Below are 18,652 nucleotides of genomic sequence, written 5' to 3' on the forward strand. Positions count from 1 at the left end.
GCAATTGCATCTTAGCAAATGCTTAAACCGCATTATTTAAAAGGGTCTCGCCATATTCAGAGCTGCATGCTCTGGAATGTGTGTTATGGACCAGATTCTCCCAACCAGCTCAACTGCACTTGGAGTCAAGAATGGGGCAAATACAGTTGTAAGCCCTGGAGAATCCTTAGATGGCTGGATTGTCCCAGGGCTCTGGAGAATTGGTTAGAATTAAAAGGGGCTGGCCTAATGGGAATGACGTTCAGTGGGAACTGGGTTCCTTGGACCCCTCTGGATATCTCAGCCTAGGTCTCCAGCTTCTTCTTCCTGACTATTTAATTCAGCCTCCTCCTCCCAATGGTCCAAGTTTTCCCCAGAAGAGCTGACTTAGCCTTTCACATGAAGTGTACGATCAACCACCCAGAGCTATAGCCAAGCCTCCTTCCTTTCCTCTCTTTAAAAGAAATGACACCCCGCTTTGCTTGAACCTGTAGCTACCACCCCTTTCCTGGCTGTGGCTGGCGTAAGTTTTAGTTCTGAGAACTGTGTATCATAAACTGCAGTGCGTTGGGACCAAGTAAGTGCCCTGAGATCCCAAGCCACAGTTGTTTAGCAACATGCTTAACTTTAAGTATGTGCTAATTCCCACTGATGTTCAGTGAGACCACGTCTATGGTGCAGTAAAAAACCCACATCCCAGTCAGCTAATTTGAGCTTGGTGGCCAGTGTAGATGTTCAGTCTCAGAGCCCTGAGAGACTGAGTCAGCTGCGGCTGTGCCGGGGGTCTTTTCATGCAGCACAGACAAGACCCTGAGAGACCATTTCCACGTTAGGTAAAACAACCATGTATGGATGTTGCCTTGATTCTAGCTAGAGGTGGTTGAGACTTTTTGGACAAAATTTTTCCATTGAAAAATACTGATTCACTGAAATCCAGAACAGTTCACAAAACTGGCTCGGATTTTGATGGTTCTCCCAACTCGGGGGTGGGGGTGGGGTTGAAATTGTCAAATTGAAATATTTCAACAAATGAACAATTCAATTTTTTTTCCGATTGGAAATGACTTTTTCTAAATTTAAGCTAATTTGCCCAAAAGGTTTAAAAGAAGAAGGAAAAAAAGGTCAACATTGAAATGAAATATTTCTAAATTTTCAAACAGAATGTTTTGAGTGACCTGAACTGCCAGTTTTCCAATTCAGAAATAGATTCAAGATTTTGACTTTTCATCCTCATACAAGATGTGGAGGGGGATTCAAACTCTCAAAAATATTTGGGGACAGGAAAGTTGGTTCCTGCCCCGCTCTGGTTATATTACAAAAGCTCTCTGCACCACAGATCAATCTGATCTTCTGAGTGACTACTTTATTCCTAGTATGCACTGCTCTGTGGCTCTTGTCTCTGGTTCATCCGCCAGGCTGTTCACAGGACCAAGCAGGCAGAATAGTCTCAAACTTTGTTCTGGGGAGAATGGGCTGGACCCAGCCCTCTCTCTCTCAGCTCACCATGGGGGCAGGATGAGGAAGAAGTTTTCCCTGATTTATGATACAGTCCCTGTGGCTCAGCAGAAATTACAGACAGAAAGATCACCCTAAACAACTCCTCTCTCTCCTTGCGGTTCACCTGTCATGTTAGGTGAGTGTTGCATGCCCCCTTCATTCTCCATCGTGACCAAGGCACAGGGATACAGATTTAGTTCTCTTATCCTGAATTAACCCTTCCAGCTCCTTTCAGTATTGTGGGGTCCTTCTTGGCATTCTCTCCATTTTGCTGTGTAGACAGGTGCCCAGTAGCATTTTAAGAAACGCCTCACTATGGTGCACCAGAGGTGGCCTGCTCCCTTTCCATGCTCTGGTGCAACGCCTGCTCTCGTGGCATGCCGATTGCAAAATGGACTAGGTTCATCCCTGGTGTCACTCCACCCAGGTGATCAAAATTACACCAGGGATGAAACTAGCCCTTTTATAATCTTCCCCCCCTCTGCCCCCATCTATAATTTGAAGACCTCTCCCCACACAACATTACCCTTGCAGTAGGCTGCTTTGGACAGAGCTCTGGCTAAGAATCCCACACTCACTGAATTGACTTTTCCTTCTTGTTTCTTTCCACGCCCACATGTCCAACCATCTAGGGACCTTTGGATCATTTCTCTAGCCTCTCTGGGGTTTACAACACCACTCCTTTCAGTAAACCTAAACAGCTGACCCACAGAAAGTCTCCCCCAAACTCGATACATAGCCATTAGTACGAGCTGCTGTTCGGAGCCCTCAGGCAGTTTCAGGCCTGGAACACTGCTCAGATCCAAACCAATCCGAATGAACTATTTCAATTCGGATTCCAAGGAATGCTGGCTCAGATGCTTTACTAATACCCAAGTACCCAGTGTATTCTCAGAGTCGCTACTGTTGCAGTGCCATGTTCCAAAGAAAAGCAGTTGAGTTTCTTTTGCCTGGCTTATGCCCTGGAACTGGTGTTTAGGGATCTTTTTGTTTGGATTCTCCCAGATTTCTCCTCTTTAATCCTCTCATCCCTGCCTGCTGTTGAATAGCCATAGGGAAAGGTCTACGGTCTGCCTGAGGCAGCAGAGATGAGGATCGTGGTGGGAGTGATGGAGTGTGTAGGGGCAGGAGGGCTAGCGTGTGGTGCCAGGGGTTTGAAAGGCCTGTGAATGGTGAGAGGATGAGCAGGCTGTGGGCTAGCAGCCCACATGTAGTGGAGAAAAGTGGCAGGCTGGATGGCAGGAGACAGCTGAAGGAAAGCAGGTCATCATGGAAAGAAAGGCGAGTAGAAAGTTCTCTCAAGCAGGGCAGATGTTTGGGGTGAGGGCAAGGAGGCTCTGACAGATGGGGCTGAATGCCAGAGTTCAGTGGGGGAGCACGGATCATTCCATTCTTGGAGTCACTTGTGTGGGGCGTGGATTGAGAGCTTAATATTTGCTCTATTATTTTAGTAAGGCTTGAAGTTAGCTGTATTTCTAGATGGGAATTGCCCTGTTTTTGAAGGCCTGATACCTCAGTTGTTTTTCTTCCATATTCTGTGGTACCTCCTTGGTTCTTTATGACACTTTTCTGCTCTATATAGGCTTTTATATTGTATTCATCGCTGGAGTATCTGAGCGCCTTCCAGGAGTGAGACTTGACTACGAAGCTGTCACATGGTGTTTGCTCTCACATCTTCTCCCCTGAAGGAGAAGCGTGTGGCAGGTGTATGTGTGTGTGTTAAATTATACCTGCTGCTCTGTTCTTTGGCCTATTAGAAAAACAACGCCAAAAAAATGTGGCTTGCACTTGGAGCAGAAAGTGGTGAGATTTGGATGGTCCTTTGTTCATTCCACAGTCTCAGACCGGCCCTGAGAAAGGCTATCTCCCACCCAGATGAGCTTGATCTACACTAAAAGGTCAGGTTGACTCAACTATGTCTGTCAGGGGTGTGAAAAATGCCAACCTAACGCCTGGTGTAGACAGCGGTAGACTGATGGAAGAATCCTTCCCTTGACCGAGCTACCACCTCTCAGAGAGATGGACCAGCGGCAGCACTGGGAGAACCTCTCCATTGGTGTACGTAGCATCTGCCCTACAGCATTTCCAGTAGTGACAAGCCCTTATTCTTGCTGTTGAGAGCTCCATTGTGCCATAGGAGTGCCATATGCATGGTTTTTGTCCCAGAACTTTAAATGGTCTTCACTCAGTAATTCATTAGCTAATTCCTTTAGCATCCTTGGAAAAGCATCACCAGCCATGCTTATCCGTCCATCCATTTCCCATGTATTCTCTTACCTGTTCGTAGCCTGCTCAGCGATAGGCTCCTCCTTACTTTAATCAATCCCTGCCTCTTCCAGTGACACTTGTGGACCCAAGAGTGGTTTTTGGTTTTTCCCATTTGGTCTCTCTTGCTCCTTCTCTCCCCATTACCACATAGTGTCTTGCTGGTGTTGTAAATGCCATGCACTGCCCCCTGCATTACTCACTCACAGCAGCGCTGCTGTGAGAACCATTCCAGCTGTTTCACCCCCTAGATTGTTCTCCCACGAGATGACTTTTCCAGTGCGTGGAGCGTATAAGCCCACGAATACATTAACGGGACTTTGCTTACTGTTAATCAGCTTGAGGGGGAGACCAGCTTTATCTTCCACCTTAGTGCTTGAGGGAGAAGAATATGCCACATCATAGGAAACCTTCCACGTCACTCTGTCTGCTTGGACTCCATCTGCATGACTGGAGCCTGGCTAATGCATTGGACTGGTTTCTGGCAACAATTTGCATGGGGAGTCCCAGACCCTTTCTACAAAATCAATGATCAGCTGGTCTCCAGGGATCAGTCCTAGATCTCTGTGTAGGTCAGCAAGTTGCCAGGTCTCTTTCTAGACAGCTAATGCTATGCTTCAATATTTTCCACTTACACTGTCTGCAAACTGAAACACTAATTTATCCATCTACGTTATGCCATCACTGTAGTATCAGAGTACGTAGGAGAAGGGTGAACTGCCCTCATTGAGTGTTGACTCTGAAACCTAATGATGACCAACAGCTATCTGCACTGCTAATTCTCCCCTTCCTGCTGTCACACTGCTAAAAGTGGTGGAGCTGCTGTCTCCAGACTGAGTTCCGTGCCCTGTGGCCAGGAAAAAATGACATGGGGAGAGAAATGAACTACCATTAGGCTTTCCCACCTGCTTCTCCCTGAAGTGTTGCCCTTCAGTTGCTAGGGGCTACTTTGATCTCTGCTGAGCAGTGGCTAGATGCCCATCCTGCCCCGGGTCCTTGCTCGGTGCAGCAAAATGGGTAGCCACATGGGGAAGCAGAGCAAGCGAGGACCAGGCATGGTGCTGATCATGGTAGGGAGCAGAAGATCAGCTGCTGCAGCCACACTCCTAGGCTTGGGGATGAGGAGAAGAGATCACGGCAGGGGAAGAAGGAAGAGGATTCCTTGGGGCCCCCTGATGCCTGGAAGAGGACCAGAAAACAATTCCAGCCTAGCTTCCTGCTGTTCTAAACATTTGGTTATTCCTCTCTCCTCTGGACTCTCTCGGGAACTCCCATCTACGTGCTCCTGGTCACAGCCCAGTGAAGTCTGCCCAGCCACATATGCATTAGTTCTTCGTATGTTAGCATGACTCTCAATGCTCCATCAGCTCGCTGTAGAGCTTCCAGACACAGCACTTGGTGCCCATAGCCATGCTCTGCTCTAGAGTCCTCCTCACAGCTCCGTCCCCTTCAATGTCACATCCTCAATCTCCACCTTCTTGGATAGTTTGGGGATAGCTCAGTGAACACTCCCTGTCTCAGCCTGGTCAAGTGCTTCCATTCAGACTGACCTGTTTCTGTGTGGATCAGTGTCCTGGAGGGCTGTCAAGGGCCTGCAGGTGCTGAGAGGGCTTCGGGCTACATCCTGTGCATTGGATCCATGCCCTTCGTGGGTGGAGAAGGCCAGTGGGAAGTGCCCAGTCCTGTGCTAAGAGAGGTTGTCAATGCCTCCCTGCAGGGGGCAGGATGCCAGCCTCGGGCCTGTGCTCAAGAAGTCACTGCTTGGCACTGACAATCTAGTTCATTTTTGTCCAGGGTCTGATCTTCCTTTTATGGTCAAAGTCCCCTGGACAAGCCTGTAGAGTGACACCCTCACAGCACCTAGACCCCCTCAGGTCTCTGTGGCCCATGAGAAGCTGGTTACCAGCTTTGGTCTGGTACAGAGACTGAGCTAGCTGCATTGGTTGACAATTTCCACCCAGCAATAGATGAAGATCAAGTCATCTGGGCTGGCACCGTTAGTTTCACCAGCTGCATTTCTCACAGTTGGACTTGAGGTGTTGTTGGCACGCCTGCAGGTGTTGCTCTTGTAGGGAGATGACCATGGCAAATTGTTCTCCTTCCTAAAAGCACTTTCAGGGGCAGCTGTGCAGGGCTTCTGCTTGGTGTGGAAAAAGTCACATCCCAAGAGATGATGCATGTCCAGCCACAGGCACAAGGTGTCCTACATGCAAGAAATATGGACGTTTTGCAGCTGTTTGCTGCACCAAAGCAGTCAAGGAGTTGACTCGTATGACAGACCATCAAGGGGCATTGTTTCTGGGAATCTATCCCTTGTAATGACACAGAGCCTGCCTGGAGAGTGAAACTGAATATTCATGGCAAGACTATTAACTTTAAAATTGACTCAGGAGCTGATGTTATAGTCACCTCAGAAGAAACTTACAATCACCTTCAACCCCTCCCAGAGCTGAAGTCACCTGACACAGCTCTGACTAGCCCTGGAGGTATTCTGAATTGCATGGGCCAGTTCACCACAGAAACAACTTATAAAGACAAAAGCTTTGCATTCAGAGTGTAACAGCCTTCTCAGCCACAGCATGGCAACCATGATGGGCCTAGTGGGAAAGTTTGAAGAATTCAGAAGATTTGATGATGTTGGACTTTTGAAAGGAGATACATTTAAGTAATTCTGAATGAAATATGATTTTGATCATATTACTAGCAGCCCAAGTTTTCCACAAGTGAATGGAGAGGCTGAGAGAGCTGTACAGACAGCCAAGAAAATCCTATAGCAGGAAGATCCATTCCTTGCTCTTCTGAGTTACAGATCAACACCAACGACAGCTACTGGATGGAGTCCAGCACAACTCCTGATGGGAGGACAACTCAGAACTACTGCTGCAATGTTGAAAAAGAATCTATCTGCAAAGTGGACAGACATGCAGAGAGTAGCCAAATCAGATACAAAGTCTATAAGAGCTTTTACAACAGAAATCACTCAGAGAACTGTCAGGTCTAGAACCTGGTGACTGTGTTCATGTCAAATTGGATGAAGGAATGGGATGGACAACTGCAGCTGACATGAAGAAAAAATTCAGTGCCCAGATCATATGTGATCAAGACCGAGAGTAGAGAGTTCAACAGAAATCGTCGACACCTACAGTTTGTTCCTCCAAAAGAACAATCAACAAAGCAATCTCTACAGATGGCAGGTGCAGGAGAAGAAGACGACTTAAGGATTCCAAACCAACCACAGCCAGCAACTACTGGACAGCCAGATGACCAAGGTGTTATGCATTTGGGTGATGCAATTAGAAAATCAGTATGATTCAGAGACACTTAACAGAGTGGTCCATACAGAACTTCCAAGACAGCAGGATAGCGTAAATATTGTAAATGGGAGGAATATAGAACTTAAAGGGGGAGATGTAATGGATGTATTATACTGTTCAGCCACTGGTGGCATGGTGTGTAAAACATCTTATTGAAATGAACCTCAGCCATACCTGGGAGCACATTAAAGGATCCTATGATGAACACAGCTGGTGTGTATAAGCAAGCGCTGTCACCAGTCTAAAGCTGGCACAGAAGATCTTGACACAGCACTCTGCCTAACTGCCAACCCATCAAGTTGGTGGGTTTGATATTCAGGACATAGATTCAATGGGAACTAGGATGAGACCATCACACTTATGTGACCTAAGCCAAATCTGAATGCAGGTCCCCTAGGCAGGAAAGCATAGTAGCAAATAGCTTGTGTATTACAATCACATTTGAAGCCGTGTTGCTTTTGTCTCCCTTCACTGTATACTCTTTACCTTTCTTCCCTCCACCCTACTTGCACTGTTGTGCTTTAGAAAGCAAATAACTCTCTGCAGTGCTCCTACTGGGTTGACTTTGATTTCATCCCCAGACCAGCGCCTCTTTCAAAGCCATTCACAAGACTGCCACAAATTGTGATGACTCAGCATAAGCCCTTTGCTGCATTAGTGAAGGCTGAGTGCCACATCACATCCAAAATTCAACTCAGGCCATTTGTCAGTGGGCTAAAGCAACCCTATTAAGAGTAATACTCTCCTGTAAGGAGAGTTTGGGCCTCTCTCTTAACTGGAACGGCCAGGGAAAATTGGGACGTTTCATTCCTATCAAACTTTCTTTTTAAAGGAAAAGAATCTTTTCAATAAATAGATAAATAAAAAAACACACAGGTGGGGTCCAAAATTGGATTCAGGATTCCATGGAGGCTGGCAGCCTGGCAAGGCCCATGTTTGACCAGTTATACATTCCAAGTGTTCTCTCCTCTTGTTTACCCTGAGTTTGTTTCTGGCATCCAAGGAACGGGCTCTCCTTGTGTGGCCTCCCCCGTCCCTTCTGGCTCCCTCTCTCCGAACATAGGTGGGTTTGAAACTGAATGACAAACTTGCTTCTGTTTAAACCCGCCCCCGCTCCCTCCCAAAAAAAGCTAGTGTGGGGCGCTTTGAAACAACGAATTAGAACAGTTTGAGAAAAGGCACCATCTCCCCTCTCCTCAGTGTTGCTGAAGCTAAGACGACAAATAATTGTTAGAATGTGGAGGATTTAGTGACCACAGGGACAGGGCAATGAAACAACCACTATCCTCGGACAGAATTAAACAATAAATAAGTGACACTCAGCTTCTTGCCAGGTCCCTGTTTCACTGGCAACTTTGGGGGACAGGTGGGGAGTTAAGTGTTTAAATAAAAAAGAAATAAACCAACTCTCATTTGCAGTGTTGGGCCAGATATTATACTCCATCCATTCCAGGCCATCTGTGCTGGTCTATTTTCAGAGGATAACAAATTTTCTCAACAGAGTCTAAGGCTTCACCAGGGACAAAACCCTTCCCTGGCACTGAGAGTTTGTTTTCACTCCTGCAATTGAGACGTTCTAGGAAAAATCTCTTTTTTTTTTTTTTTTTCCAAACCATCCAGGTGGTGCCTGCCAGTAGTGTGTGTGTGTGCACGCACGTGTGTGTACAAACTCAAACCACACCTCATTTCACATGGAACCATTGGCTGCTCTTTTCCACTTGCTGTTCAAACCACTGCCCGGGGTCTGCTGTTTCCAAAGCAGAGCGAGAAGTCAGGAAATCTGAAGAGATGAATGGTCCTTTTCCACAGGCCTTCCTTGCAGCAGTTGCCAGCAGGATGCAGCGTTGTCACCTCTGGACTTGATTTCTTTGTTTGTTTAATCTTGAGTTCGGTTTCTTCTCTTCAGGAAGAAGAAACTGCTCTTCTGGGGAGCGCCCAGCAACATTGGCACTTGGCTTTTGTGGGTAATTTTTATCTAAAAATCAATACATAAAAAAAAATCAATAAGGTTCACCTTAAAGAAGGGTTAGTGGGGCTACTCCCCTCAGAAAGAGACTCTGGTCCCTGAGAACATGATAGCATCCATCTTGGCCAGCATGCTAGGGATGGAACCAGGGACCTCCACTGCTGCAAGGAGGAGCCTTTACAGCTTGAGCTAAAGAGCCAGGCTCAGTTCATTTCTGGATTGGACACCTAACCCACGCTGACCAGAGGGCAACAGTAGCACCAGGAGCCAATCAGCTCCTGGCTTCCTAAGACTCAAACTCTTGTAATTCACTTGACATTTTATCAGGGACAGAAAGCCTGGACGAGGTGCATGGGTTTGCATTCCTCTCTCCAACACACAGCTCTGTCCATTCATCTCTGTCCTGGTCCACATCATTCTTAAGAACATAAGAATGGCCATACTGGGTCAGTCCAAAGGTCCATATAGCCCAGTATCCTGTCTTCCGAGAGTGGTCAATGCCAGGTGCCCCAGAGGGAATGAACAGAACAGGTAATCATCAAGTGATCCACCCCCGTCGCCCATTCCCAGCTTCTGGCAACCAGAGACTAGGACACCATCCCTGCCCATTCTGGCTAATACCCATTGATGGACCTATCTTCCATGAACTTATTTAGTTTTTTTTTTTGAATCCTGTTATAGTCTTGGCCTTCACACAACATCCTCTGGCAAGTAGTTCCACAGGTTGACTGTGTGTTGTGTGAAAAAATACTTCCTTTTGTTTGTTTTAAACCTGCTGCCTATGAATTTCATTTTGGTGATCCCTAGTTCGTGTGTTATGAGAAGGAGTAAATAACGCTTCCTTGCTATTCTAGTCTCCTCAGCAAAGACTGCCAGTCATGACAAATGGCAGTGGGCTTTTGTGATGTCAACAATGATGTCTAGGATGGATCCACCAAACACACTTCCACGGATGGGCCAAGTTACATTAGAAGCCTAAGCGCTAGAAGGCTAGTGCCCCACCCAGCAGTGCCTCCCTTTGCACCAAAACTCTTCCTGATCTGGCTCCTCTAGAATACAGGCATCACTTTACTCTTAAACAAAGTGGCTGGTTTTCAATGCCACAGGTGGAGATGCAATTGGCAGCTCTTCCAACGCCAGCCACAGCAAGACTTTGCCAGCGTTCTCTACTGCACAGCAGCATAAAAGACTGAAACCGGACCTATGTGAGAGTAAAACCGTACCCCTGGCCTTTAACCCCACTATCACATGGCTCTTGAAGGGGAACCTGTGGTTCCTGACACAGGCTTTTGAGGAAAAAGTGGAATTGCTATGGGTGAAGCTGCTGGCATAGGGGCCACAGCACGATGGAACAGTCTTGACTAGACCAGGGAGGGGTTATCTGGATGGGGGTGAATGGCTCACAGGATTCTGTTTTGCAGCATTTCCACAGCAGGATCAAGTCAGCTGAGTCCAAAACCTGAGTATTGAGTAGCTTGATAATGGGGAGCATTGTGAAAAGCGCCAAAGAGATTTAGGAGCCCAGGTCCCATTTTCAGCAGTGACTTAGGCATCTAAGCCCAGATCCGCCAAAGTATTTTGATCACTGAAACCAATGGGGTTTATGCACCTAGGTACCTTGGAGGATCTGGGTCTGAGGAGCTCAGGTCTCATCCACAGTCAGTGGGAATTAGACTCCTCAGTCATTTGGGTGCTTTTAGAAATTCCATCCAATATCCCTGCAGTTTAAATATGTTTTTTTTTTCTTTAAAATATGCCATGCTGGTCTAGATGTAATAATTGAATAGCAGACGTGAGAGTTAAATGCAATTCTCCCTCCAGCCAGTGGTTGGCAGCATCCCTTTAAAGAGCCTGCTCTTCATGGGTCAGAGATATGGGACTTGGTAGATTAAGGGCTTCCTAGCTTTGTGAGTGCATGTGTGGGACGTGTCTCTTTGTGAGCTGCCAGCAGGAACCAATGCCACGGAGCAAAGGTGTGGGGTCGTTCTGGATCATACTGGGATCCTGGGCCAGAGCACTCTGGAGCCTCCGGGCCGGGACACCCACTCTCCCCGGACAGCCGGTCCCCAGCAAGGCGCTTTAATAATCTCCATCCTCTCGAGCGCAATCACTGCAGTGAGTCTAACATGCGGCAGTGACAAAAATAGCAGGTTGCCAGGGCTCTGAGGCCGCCCACCAGGAAACTCAAAAGCACCACTTTAGGCGCAGAGGCATTGCGTTCTCACACGGGGGGGTGGGGGCAGGGGAGAGGAGAGCTGGTGCCATGGCCCCGTTCAGGCACAGCGGGCCAGGTCATGTGTGTTCACTGTGCGGTCACATTCAGCCCTTGCAGTGGGGTCGGTGTCCTGGGATGATCCACCGCAAGGTGGCTGGATGGCATGTGCACCGCACCCTGCCCTGGGACAGAGCAGCTATGAACCAGGCCAGCGGAGGCAGCTGTGTGTGTGTGTGTGTGTGGGGCACTGGGTCAGCACTCCTCTCCTTGTTTAGTGCCCCACGCTTCTGGGGCTGGTCCCAGGCAGCGTAGGACTCTGTCTCGGCTGCAAACAGACTGCGCCGAAGGGAAGAAAAATCTGACTTGTTTGAATTAAAACGAAGGGGAGAGTTTATTGGGAGATCTGCTGAAATCAGAGCAATGCTGAGACAGCCTGTGCCTATGTGCAGTGAATCTAACCAGGAACAGCACTATGCAATGTGGGGCGAGGCTGGTGCCCTGCTTCAGAGCCAGCACTTCTTGCAGGGCCACCATGGGCAGCACACTCTGCTCTGGGGACAACAGGTTGGGGGACACTGCAGCTGGCTCAGGCGGGTGGTGACACCGTGACAAGCATTTCTTGCCTGGAAAAATCTTGGTTATGATGTCAGAGCCTTGAAGATATTGAGGCGTGTGGCAGCCGTGGGGCAGAAAAAGACACATGGAAAAGAAGCCAAAATGCAAAGTGACCTGAGTTTTCTGCTGGCAGCTAAAAGCCATTGTTTCCCAAATCCTTCCTTCTCATTTAAGGCTGTGCCAACCAGCGGTGCTGGCCTGCATCGGCAGGAAGATGGGAAGGTGAAGTATAAAGCCCAAAGTTTCAGCTGTGCATTTTACTGCTCCTTTACTCTGTACAGAGAGAGCCCCCAAGGCCCCATCTGCTCCAGGGCCAGATCCCCAGCCTTGCTCCACTGAGTCAAAAGAGCTGTGCAGACAAGCACCCCCAAGGCTTGGGCCCGTTATAGCTACATGTTTTCATTAGAAATAGCAGGAAGGAGGATCTGGACAGCGAGGCACGGGGAGCCGACACTTGACCTGGGCCCTGTACAGCTCCCAACTGAGGGAGTCACTTGGGGCACTTCGGCTTAATCTGTGCTGTCCTAATAGAGGGGAGCCAGGACCTGAAATTAGCCCCCCCCTTTACCCCTGGTTTATTTTTTAGCCTAGGCCTTTCAGAAACCCCATGAGGGGAGCCGCTCCCCTCTCGTGAGCACCTCCTGTTGGCTGGATGTGAACCTGCACTCTTTTCCTGGTGCCCTATTGGCTGTTATCCTCATCAGGCGGGTCTTCAGTGGACGAGCCCTCTGGCTAAGTCACACACAGTCGAACGCATGAAGGAACCCCTTCTGGGGTAACACAGTCCAACAATGGTTGACCCCTCCGGGATCTTCAGCCCCATCTCTAGGCCTGTTTAAATTCTAGCTCCTTTCGTGGGCTTTTAGTACTGAGTCTTACCCCTTCTTGGAGCTTAGGCCACTTCCCCAGTGTCCGGAGGAGGGACCCGGATCTGTCCTCTACTCCAGGTCCCAGCCCAGGGACCTACAAATAGCAGCCATCTGCTGCTTCCTTTAATAGTTGCTGCTGCTATTCCCTGGGCCACTTCCCACATAGCTCCTGCCTCTTCACCCCTAGTCCAGGGGTCTCTCCCCAGTCTCATAGCCTGCCTCACCTTCTGGTCTCAACCAGTGACTGAGCTACTCAGGCCCTCCTGCTCCTTTTATCTAAGCCTGCTGCACTCTGATTGGCTGCTTCCCTGCAGCCAATCGAGGCAGGCCTGGAGGACCCACCTACACTGCTCCTTTTTCTGGGGTTGTGTGTGGCAGGACCATGAGGCCTCCAGCAGGGGGCCTCAAAAGGCCCAGTGCATCCTGTCACACCCCCTAATGGATCAACCCAGACATCAGCACTCTTTCCTGCTCCGCACTTCAGCGGTACACATGCTGAAGGTCGGGACTCAAGAGCTTGTGAATTTAAGTCAAATTTTTAATGTTTTTTTTAATTAAAAGGGCCACCTGCTGTGCTCTTGCTGAGGCTACAGGGGCTGGAGGAGCGTCACACTGCTTGGGCTTCAGAGGCTTGTATCCAGCCCTCTTCTGCAGGGGGTGAGGGGAGAATTGCCAGGAGACAATGGCTTAGGGAGGTGGCAATGGGGTGATGTCCCTTCCAGTCATGGGGGAGGGGGAAAAAGAGACCGATGCAGTCAAGTATTTGAATCATGTTGGGAATTTTCTCTGGATTACAAATCCCTTCACTGAGAAAATCACCCAACCATCAGCCGCTGCTTTTGATGTGGGTCCTGTCCTGGTGCCCCTGTCCGGTCTGCCCTGCTGCCAATTGTGTACTCACTGTGCAGGGAGGCTGCATCCAGGGCTCTCCATCCACCTGCATGGGCAACAGCTTTGTTGTCCTGAAACCCACAAACAAACAAAACACAGGGTGAGAACACAGGAGGGGCTGCCTTTCTCCAGGCAGTCTGCACAGAGGGTCCTGCAGTTTATGGACCTTCCCCGGAGGAGTGGGAGGAGACACGGAGGACATGCACTGGAGCAGCTCTTAGTGAAAACATGCCCTGAACTGCAAGCCCTGGGCACATGAAATCCATGCGGGAGACTGATGTAATGCCCCAGGCTCAAGGCATCATGCCAAAAATTGCACCTTGTTTTATGAGCTACTGCGTCTGGCACTGGATCTGATCACTTACTTTCCCTGGTCAGTAGCCTGTCCATGGATCCTCTCCACTCCTTCCTTGCACCTTTGCTGAACGCTCTTAGTTTTGCCGCTGCATCTGTCACTGCCTCTGCCCACGGGTCTGATACAGTCATAGAGTTCAAGGCCAGAAGGGACCACCAGATCCTCCAGTCTGACCTCCTGCATAGCGCAGGCCCCCACCAACACTCAGCATCTCTGCACCAAACCCAGCCGCTGACATGAGACCAAACTATTACAGCTGCCGTGACACTAGAATAGGATGTGTCACAGGCAGAGAACAGGAGGGCCCGAAGTGCACCAGTGCCTGAGGCCCACTCAGGGTCAGGTAAATGATTACGGGAGAGAGACCCAGATAATCCTGACAAGTGACCTGCACCCATGTGCTGCAGAGGAAGGAAAATCGCCCCCTCCCCGCAAGGTCCCTGCCAGTCTGACCTGGGGGAAAATTCCTTCCCGATCCCACACGGCGATCAGTTAGACCCTGAGCATGGTGCCACCTCAGAGGCCTGGCCCCATCCAGTATCCCAGCTCCAGCCGGGCCATTCCTGATGCTTCAGTGGAAGGAGGTAAAAAAAGGTGAGGCGTTGTGGAGATGATAAACTCTAGGGGGAGGTGTCCGTGGATGAGAGGCACCCCGGGCTGTAAATGTGGGCATGGCATTAGGGGTTACAGTCTGGGCCGGGGAAGGGCAGATCTGGGATCTGTGTCAGTGGGGTGGAAGGTGTGTGGGTTTTGAGTGATCAGGACTGATACTGAGATCGGAGTCTATGGGAAAGCACAGCCAAGCGGCATTTCGGCCGAGGTGGAAGTGTATTTTGCAGTCTGTAAGGCTTGGGGAAAGGGATGAAGTACTAAAATCCAGGAGTGAGAATGAAGGCGGAAGCACCCTACAGGACACCCTAATTAAGGCCCAGTAGTCTGCCATCCCTCTGACAAAGCAGGGTGTCAGGAACAAGGGGAGGCTAATGCGGCTGCATGGGAAACTGGTCACAGATTTGAGGGGCGGGAACCCCTATCCTGAAAACACCTCTCTCAAGGCAGATGCTGGAAGGTTATGTCACCAATGACTGGAAGGAGGGAGATAAAGAACCCGGGTCACCTATCTCTTGGGTGACTACCCTATCCACTGGGTGAAAAGTTGTAAGGGGAAGGGAGGGCAGCAATGGACACACCCTCACCGCCTCCTCCAGCCATTTTGTGAATGGCTGAAACTATTTGTATGAAATCCGCTAATAGTTTTGGGGCACCCATCCGAACATTTTTGCCCATTCAATAATGACTAATCCACAAACCAGCTATTGATCGGAAGTAAGGAAGGGGCGATCTGAACACACTTGGCCACATCCTGCAGTCCTTTCACCCTGTTTCCTGCATCTGAGTCAGTCAAACTGCCACTGACGCCAGGGCAAACTTTGCCCAAGTAAGCAGTAGACCTTCAGGCTTTGGCTCACACAATGAGTGGGTGACAAGGACGGCTTCCTAAAAGGAAGCCCAGCCAACAAATGCACAAACCCACTAACAACTATCGCTGAAGAGTCCCTGAGAACTAGGGAGGTATCTAAGGGCTGGGAAATACAACACGGCACCAATTTACTATGAAGGAGAGAAAAACGATCTTGTCAATGACTGTCTGACCGACCAACCAACCCAACCCACCTAACCAAACCATCCCACCCTAGTAAAAGAACTGAGCAAATATAAAGAGAGACACTGTGGCCAATAGACTCCTGAGCAATAAGTGGCAAAGTCTTACACTAAATATTGTCGGGGTAGCTGTATCACCATAGGTCCTAGGAGCCCTATTCATGGCCAATGAGCCCTTTGTGCTCGGTGCTGTACAAACCCCATACATAGCTCAGGAGAGAAACAAGGCAGGGGAGTAACGTCTTTTATTGGATCAGTTTCTGTTGGTGGAAGGTACATGCTGTCGAGCTTGACCCTTCCACCAACAGAAGTTGGTCCAATACAAGGTATTACCTCATCTACCTTGTCTCACTCATATCTGGGGACCAACGCGGACACCACAACACTGTAAATAAATCATGCCAGACAAGCAAACCTGCAGGAATTGGAGTTACAGGATTAGCGGGTGAAGGGGAGGCAGGTGGGGTGGTAACTGGATTTCAGCAGAGCCTCGGACAGGTGGTGGATGTAGCAATGTATCTGTTAGCATGCTTTCACATAGTCACAGCCATTTGCCATGTTCTAGCAGGCATGATTAAGAGCCGGATCAGGGGCTGAGGGCTGAGACATTACCTGATGGTGACGGATGAACACTGGGCCAGTCTCTTTCCAGCACTCTTCAGTCCGGTGTAGATCTGCCCCATCTCCATCGCTCCCTCGAGACCCACCACTTCCAGGAGCTGGTCGCTGAGGTCTGGGAGGAGAGAAAGACAAACACTGCATGTAGGGTCTGACCTGCCTTGTCCAGACTGAATTCATGTCCCCAGACATAGCCCCTCACTCAGCCTCTGGTCTAGTACTAAGTATCACTACTCATATCCATTTATTGACAGGAGCAAGACACTTTACAGAGCAGACATTTACACAGTGATCATGTTACTCATCACAATACAGCCACCTCTGGAGTGGAACTCAGCAGCCACTGTAAACATGTCAGCAATACTGCCTAACAGTGTAGGGGCAAGTCATGAAGCCAAATGCAGGGAGAGGGGAATTTAGCTGAACAGACTGTAGCTCGCTGCCTTGGAATTTAGCCTGGGCACTGGGGCTAACAGACATTCACTTGGAGAAAGCGCTGTGAATCCCTAACAGACCTGGGCGCATTCTGCAAGAGAGTATCTCTGAACACTCAGTCCAATGCTGGGATGGTGTTTGGGAGCTCAGCAGAGAGTGGGGAAATGACTCCGACGTGTCTAGGTTTGGACTTGCTCCCATCACCACCACCCCCGGACCAGCTTCAAGAAGGACAGAGACTTTCCCCACACCAGTCCCCTCCATCACCATGGCCATGGTGTATAGGAGCTGTTAATGCAATGCAGCTGACAGAGGGAAATCTGCCTGGTCACGCACAGAGCAGGACTACCGCAAACATGGGGTGTGCTGGGACCAGGGCTGGGCTGGGAGAGGGTGGCCTGGGGGCAAGCTCATAGCTCCCAGTGCTGGAGAGCTGCTGGTCTGGTCTGCAGTAACTTAGAGCAGCACCTGGCTGCTGTAACTTATTCCAGAGTATGTTTTGGCCCCTGGAAAGCCCATAAAGCCATCTTTGCACCCCTCCTGGGGACACACTGCAGAGCAGAACGCTCGCCTTTCCGGGCGTGCTCCAGATGCCTGTCAATCCCAGGGAACTGAGCTAGGGCCTCAGTTAGGAACAGCAGAGCTGCCCTGTGTTGGAGGGCTGCGCTGTGACTAGCCCCCGCTCCGTACAGGTCAGATACATATCCAGAGCATTTGTGCCCAGGGGGAAGACAAAACCAGGGAAAGGTGGGTTTACAGTAAGAAGCTCCACGAGAAAAGAAAATACAAGAAAAGATTCCTGGTCAGGTGTCTCAGGCAGTTGACATCCAAATGTCGTCTCTTGTTCTTTATCGTCTTCCCCAGTCCCTCCTGGTTTCCTGCCTTGGCCACACTTACAGGGGGCAGGACTAGATCCGGAAAAACAGTGACTCTCAAAAAGTCTAAGTGCTGATGGCAGAAACCAGTTGAACGTGCTCTCCCAGTGCAATGCTGGGGCAAAAGGGGCAAACGGGACCATCACAGGGGAGCAGCGAGTTGGCGCTACCTTTGCATATGGCGTTGGTGAGACCAGTGCACAAGTGCGGAATCCAATCCTATTGGCTGCTCTCCAAGAGGGATGTTGAAATACTGAAAAGGGGGCAGAGTAGAGGGCAAAAAAACCTGCCAGACAGTGAGCCAATGAGAATACATCTACACTGCGCTGGGGAGGTAGAGTTTTCAGCTTGGGTAAATATACCCCCGCTAGCTTTGATTGAGCTAGCCTGCTAAAAATAGCAGTGTGCCCACAGCCACACAGGCAGCGGCTCAGGATAGCCACTCGCTCACAATCCTGCCCAACCCGCTGAGTGTGTGCTCACGGGTTTAGCCCAGGATGGTGCCCATGCTGCCGCAGGCCAGTCTGTCAGGCTTCACGAGCCAGCTCAAACAAAGCCAGGGTGAGCGCGTCTGGGCCCATCCCTTGGGAATCTGTGCCAATGGTTACTTACTTCACTTATCAAAGAGACAGTTAAGAGGTGACTTGATCATGGCCTTTAAGTACCTACATGGGGAGATTTCTCACTGTTAAAGGTGGAACCAGGCTCGATGGCTGGAAGGTGAATTCAGCAGAGTTCAAATGGGAAATAAGATAACATAGAGAATAATTAACCACTGGACCAGATTCCCAAGGGATGTGTCCAATTCTCCAACACTTGGCATCACTTGGTCACCAAGTCTGGATCTGGGACTAAGAGCTTCATTCTAGCTCAGTGAGATGTTCCGGGCAGGGTGCAGGAATCAGCGGGTGAAATTCTCTGGCCTTTGTTATGCAGGAGGTCAAGCTATATGATCACAATGGCTTTATTAAGATCAAAGTATCCAGTCTGGCCCCTATTTTCTCTAGCCTGTAGCCAGTCTTCGGTGCTCGCTGAATATCAGCGCTGTTCTCAGTCCCAGTGGAACAAGCACCTCAACAGCATCCACAAAATCTTT

At 49.4% G+C, this 18,652-nt stretch overlaps 1 protein-coding gene across 1 annotated transcript in view; it reads right to left on the minus strand.

The window, feature by feature from the left end:
- Window positions 1-7,942: 7,942 nt before the first annotated feature.
- DGKG (diacylglycerol kinase gamma) overlaps window positions 7,943-18,652 on the minus strand; it is a 131,372-nt gene continuing 120,662 nt past the window's right edge. The window contains exons 24-26 of the mRNA XM_084639796.1: window positions 16,241-16,361; window positions 13,622-13,682; window positions 7,943-9,030 (exon numbers count right to left, since the gene is read on the minus strand). Of these exons, the coding sequence (XP_084495922.1) occupies window positions 8,932-9,030; window positions 13,622-13,682; window positions 16,241-16,361 (281 nt within the window). The 3' untranslated portion in view covers window positions 7,943-8,931. The remainder of the gene's footprint in view (window positions 9,031-13,621; window positions 13,683-16,240; window positions 16,362-18,652) is intronic.

The sequence above is a fragment of the Lepidochelys olivacea genome, assembly GCF_965140295.1.
Source record: "Lepidochelys olivacea isolate rLepOli2 genome assembly, chromosome: 9".
Classification (NCBI taxonomy): Eukaryota; Metazoa; Chordata; order Testudines; family Cheloniidae; genus Lepidochelys; species Lepidochelys olivacea.